The sequence below is a fragment of the Symphodus melops genome (assembly GCF_947650265.1).
Source record: "Symphodus melops genome assembly, chromosome: 5".
Lineage (NCBI taxonomy): Eukaryota > Metazoa > Chordata > Actinopteri > Labriformes > Labridae > Symphodus > Symphodus melops.
The window spans coordinates 9,553,964-9,559,963 of record NC_136695.1 but is presented as its reverse complement, the minus strand read 5'-3'; the positions used below and the strand labels follow the sequence as shown (position 1 = coordinate 9,559,963).

Genomic DNA, 6,000 nt, shown 5'->3' with positions numbered 1-6,000 from the left:
TGTTTTCCGACACAAAAAAATACTTTACTTTTCTTCCTGTTACTAAAGTAGAATCGAGTGCTTTTCAATTTCATGTTTTTTAAATTGGTTCTCTTCAACATGGTAAAGCAAACTATTCTCATAACTGGATTTGACTAAATGTATTGTCCTTAATGTTGGCTGAAATATGCTTTGCAATCAACTGGAATTGGGAAATAGAAGACAAACTCACAAAGGGTTGTTAAAGTCAATGGTCAAAGTATCCAAATTAGGGGTGACTTGACTTTGAAGATTATAATCTCACTGCTACCCTTTTTCTGTCCCCTTTGTTTTTTCTTGCATGCAGGTGTGTCTGCGTGTGCATGCTGCCTACAGGTTTGAAAAGTCAACATCAAACCTCAAGCTTCCAAAGCCTTCAAGCAGAAGAAAGAAGACACTGTCAGGATGTTTAGCACAAAAAGGTCAGCACAATGTCACTTTTGATCTACTTTTATTAAAACCATAAACAGAAAAAGGCAAAGTTTAAGGCAGTTTAAAATGTCCTGTGTTGTTGGAAAACATTTCTGATCAGCCATGTTCCACAGATGACTTGACATGTGAAATAAATTTACGGTATGTGACCGTTAACTTCAGGTTACATCACAAATAAAATGTCATTATATGTACACTTGTATTTCTTTGAAGTATATAACTTTGGATGCATTATCTTTACTATTATCAGTAAAGATAATGCATCCAAAATTATATACTTCAAAGAAGCAATGCCTGTCACACAAGAAGCAATGGTTATTAAAAAAGACATGGCTTCAAACTCAGATTAAGCCAGTATGTTTTGTCATTTTCCTGGTTGCTGTACTTATTGGAATATGTATGCAAAACTACTCTAATTTGAATACTAGCCAGTAGATCTGATTATATTGAGTTATTCTATGTTAGAGCTGAAAGATTAAAATCACATTTCCTGTGGTCCGAAGCAATTACCTGAGGTTTAGTTAGCACTGAGGATTCTCTACTTCACTATTTTCAGTGCACAGCTGTTTTTTTAATTTTTTTAAACTTTTTATTTAGTTTTTTTTTTTTATATAGAGACAGCAGGAACAAATAAACTATATAACATAAAGCAATACAAAAAGGGGGGGCATACAAATTCTCAGTCAGTTGAGTAAACATTGTCCTTGTTTTTGAATAACGTCCATTTCCTCCATTTTTGTGCAAAGTCACCCGCTTTGATTCGCAGATGAAAAGTCATTTTCTCCATTGCATAGATCTCCTCCATGATGACCATCCAGTGCCCTGTTTTTGGAGCATCACTTTTTAACCAGTTCCTTGTAATGGCCTTCTTATAGGCAACAATCATTATTTTGAAGAGGTGCCTGTCTTTTTTCATAATAACTCCTTCTGGGATCAAACCCAGATACAGAACCCATGGGTCCCTGGGAACCTTATATTTTAGGATGTCCTCCAAGAGTCCAATACTGTCGTCCCTGAAAGGTTGTAGTTTGGCGCATGACCAGAAAATATGACTGTGATTGGCATTATAGTTTCCACATTGTCTCCAACATTTTTGCTGTAATCCAGTCTGTTTGCTTTTAATTTGCGGAGTGACAAAGAAACGGGTCAGATTTTTCCAGCCGAACTCTCTCCAGCGTTTAGAGCTCGTAGAGCTGTGTTGTGTCTTGCATAATAAACGCCAATCACACTCTGAAATTTCGGTCTGTAGTTCGTCTTCCCATTTAGATTTTATATACAGAGAGTTATTACCATTAAATTTCTGTAGACATGCATATAGTTTAGAGACAGCTTTGGAAGGCATTTCCTCATAGGCATCCATCATCATTTTAACCAGCACATTGCTTTCTGATGATAAACCTGTTTTTACCTGTGTATCAAAAAAGTGTCTTAGTTGTAAGTAACGAAACAAGTCTTTATTTTCTAGTTTAAATTCATTTTTTACCCTTTCAAAAGACTTGAAAATGTTCCCTTCTGTCAGTGTGCATATGGCTGTAATACCTCTATCTATCCATGTTGTAAAGGTTTTGTCAATTTGTCCTGGTATGAAAAGAGTTGTCTGCGAGGGCCATAGCAATAACCTACAGTCTCCTTCAATTTTATATTTTCTAACTATATCCGTCCAGGTTTTTAGTGTTTCAGAGACAATAAAGTTGTCGTCTTCCTGGTGTCTGTAGTGCTTGTCTCCTAGTTTGGTCTGAGGTAGATTTCTGCTCTGGGTGAGCTCTATTTTCTTCCATTTGGCATAATATTCTGGAGAACACCAACATGCCATGTATTTCAACTGAGCAGCATAAAAGTATTCTCTTAAATTGGGCAATGCAAGGCCTCCCCTTTGTTTCTCCAGTTGAAGTGTTTTGAATTTGACTCTGGGCCTTTTGCCTCCCCAAATTAATCGTGATATTTGCTTATCCCATGCTGTAAATTGGGAGTCTGGGAGTGCACAGCTGTTTTACATGTTTTATTTTCAAGATTTTCAATTGATCCTTACCTGTGCCGTGTTTGCGCTTGACCCTTTGTTTTGTAAGACTCACATATACTGTACATACATTTACAGCACACACTAGCTAAGTTGTTACCTCTTGCTAAGCCCTTATGTAATAGAGCTTTATAATGATCTCAACTGGATCGACAGTATAAGAACATCATAGGCAGATTAGACTGAGATTTACCTTTCATGTCCTGATTTACATTAACACAGAGGACTCGCCACTGCATTAGGAACATATTTATTGCTCCTGATCTCGAGGCTCCATGTTGTTGCAGAGATTAAGGCAAAGAGAGGTTGACGAGAAGTAAAATAGATTTTTTTCACAGTTGGAAGTTCCTCTGTGTAAAAATTAGGTATACAATATGGTTAGGATATCATAAGTAATGAAAGGTGATTTCTGTTACAATGCTTCATACATCCATCCGTCTCTTTGCTGTGTGTGTGATCATCCGACTGTGGAGGGCGAGAGGATGATTAAACCCAGCCTGCTCTCCATCTCCAGGGAGCTGCGTCAGCACAGTTGGTGACATGGATCTGTTCATCGGCTATCTTGAAATTCAAGGAATCCAAAAGCTCATTGATTTTTTTGCAGAACACAGAACAAGTCATTTTTCTCCTTCCATACAACTTAATGGACATACATTAAAATTGAAAAGGAAACCAGTGCATCTGACAGTATTACAGTGTAATGTTGTTGCCGTGGGTTGGATTTACTCCAACCCATGAGTTCTCCTAAATTAAACACCCAAGTACAGGAAAAGTGTTGCAGTCACTGTATCAGTGTCTTAAGATAGTAGCTTACCTTTGTTTTACATTGAATTAAGTTTGTACTAAATGAGCAGTTAATCAATGACATTTTATGTGCATTGTGTGCTTTTTACTCTGTCCTGTGCGGTCTGTGTTTATTTGAACTTTCACTATGATACATTAACTAAGAATGTGTGTATCGAGTCTGATTGTTTTTGTCTACAGATAGTGATGAAGTGATGTGAAGGTGTTGGAACATACCTAGTAATAGCTTTAAAATGACCAAAATATTAAATCGATGAATAAATGAAAAAACAGATGAGAAGCCTGAAGAGTGTAGTTTACCCGATGCCAATGCTTTTACACATTTGGTCCTCACAGAACTGATGTGCAAGGTATCTTTACTACTAAGTTATAAACTTGTGTGTCATAATGTAGCACGCTTATCAATACAGCTATCAACTTGCTATATAATCCTCACGGTAGTTAAGCTTGTCATAAAACATAAGTACTTACAGTTGTAACAAAATATATGTTGCATCATATGTTAATTAATTAAGATTGTATCCCACTTATCCTGACCTTCACAAGGGGATATCTCTGTCTGCACTTCTGAGCTGCTGATCGACATCACTGGGCCTTGCACTTGATTACTTATGTATGCGAATGGTGTCTAGGGAGTAGAGTGCATTGCTGGGATGTGTTAACCCCCTGTAAAGCCTTGCAGATCCAATCATGATGAACAGGCTGCCCTCCACATGCATATTTTCTTTGGAGTAACCTTGACGGGTGTTGCAACATTGTGGCTGTGACTGAGTGCATAAAACCCACATATTCACAGACATCTTTCACTCGAAGAACTTTATTTACCTTTGAGTTGGGCTGTACATGATTAAAGTAGTTGGATAATAAAGGATCTTAGGCCTTTAATTACATTTTAAATTGGCAAAAAATGTACACTATCAGCATCAACAGATTTTTGAGAATTTTGAAATGCATTTATCAGTTGCAAAAGACAGTTTCCCTTGAGCTACGGATAGATGCTTTATAACTCTTTTGATTCCACATATTTCAAACAATGCAATCTATTGACATACTAGTTACTGATTATTTCAATGCATTTATGTTCTGAAGCATAAAGGAACATGTCCATAACCCCACATAAGATAAAGATTTTTTTTTTAATGCAGCACAAGTAAGTTGCTTTGTGCTCAACCCTATGTCAAACGCTCTTTATGGGGCGGCTGTGGCCTTCTCTCACGTCAGGGGTTCATCCCCAGTTCTTGCAGTTACCGTACATGACCAATGTGCCCTTGGGCAAAACACCTGATCATAAGTTGTTCCTGCTGCTTCGTCGGCAGTGTATGAATGTGTATGAATGAGATGAACTTCCACTTTACACTGCAACTGCATTGTGGATGTCATCATATGTGAATCAAGTGTTGCAAACGAGAAGGATTGAATTAGCGGCCACTTGAGTAGAAACTGGGGTAATAGCCTGTGTCTGGTTTGAAGATGATGGCTCTTTGTATCCAGACACAGGTTTATTTAAGCAAACTGCTTTGTGTCGCCATGATTTTGGTATGTAGTTTAACCTGGCCTACATTAGGAGGAAGGCATTTTAACAGGAACATTCCTCCTCTTTCTGTGGAATCTACGGGCTAAAGTGAAAGTGGAGGGGCTGCTCCAACAGCATTTTGCAGAAAAAGTGATAACCCTTATTTTACCAGATAATACTTACTCTTTTAATAGGGAAAACAGTACCATATACAATTAGAGGACATGCATTTAAAGCAGTGGTGTCCAAACTTTTTTTCTTGCGGGCCAAAATTGTCGCGTTAGAATCACATTTTTTTTTTGTTTGTTTTTTTTTTAAATATTGGAAGGAACTTTTTGTATTTTCACCTCTTCAAAAAATAATGTAAATACACAATAACTAATTGCAGTGGGAAACTGTTGTGTTCTAATTTTTTGGAAAGAATAGTCAGGCTTTTATAGGTCTCCCTCGCTAACATGAAAAAGAAAAAAAGAACGAAATATGCCATCTGATGAGGCCTGGGGCCAAAATCTTCAGATTCTTCGATTTGAAGTCAAGGGCCACAAAAAATCCACTCAAGGGCCACAAATGGCCCCCGGGCCGCACTTTGGACACCCCTGATTTAAAGCATCAAGTTTTTGTTATTGGTCAGTGCAGATGAAAGTGTTTATTTTTAATGGTGAAATACTCAGCTCATAAACCAATTACAACTATTAAAACTAAAAAAATGTTTGGCCCAACCAAAAACGAAGCCTTCTGATTAGGTGGGCCTGAATGCCAAGAAGATCTGCCCCTGTAGTGGTCTATACTTTATGCTGTGTCATGCTTATATCCGATTTTATATTAATATCAATATGGATCTTTTTATATTTCTGAAAATTATTTCTCACATCAGGTGCATGAAGTGGCTCATGTGCGAGTAAAATTGGCACTGAAACAGCTTGATTTTTGAGGACCGGATGGTCACATCTGCAGATTCTGGGCACATGCTGATCTATCGGTACTACTTCGCTACTTATTATTGTAGTAATATTTCAGCCATCTTTTTTTTGGACAGTTATAGATGATCATTCACTTTCTGGTTAGTATTCTGTAGTTTATGCCCAGAGTTTTCATAAATTCATGGTAAGTAAAGAGTCAAACATACATTAGGTGTAAGGTGATGTAGGAACCTCTCCAAAAATAAAATTAAACAGTTACAGGTTGCCTTTTTGGCATACTTTTTTCAATTTGTTTA

General features: G+C 37.3%; 1 protein-coding gene across 1 annotated transcript in view; it reads left to right on the top strand.

Annotated features, from left to right (window-relative positions):
• Positions 1–329: 329 nt before the first annotated feature.
• oxr1a (oxidation resistance 1a) overlaps positions 330–6,000 on the top strand; it is a 105,202-nt gene continuing 99,531 nt past the window's right edge. Inside the window, exon 1 of the mRNA XM_079343449.1 lies at positions 330–440. Coding sequence (XP_079199575.1) covers positions 424–440 — 17 coding nt within the window. The 5' untranslated portion in view covers positions 330–423. The remainder of the gene's footprint in view (positions 441–6,000) is intronic.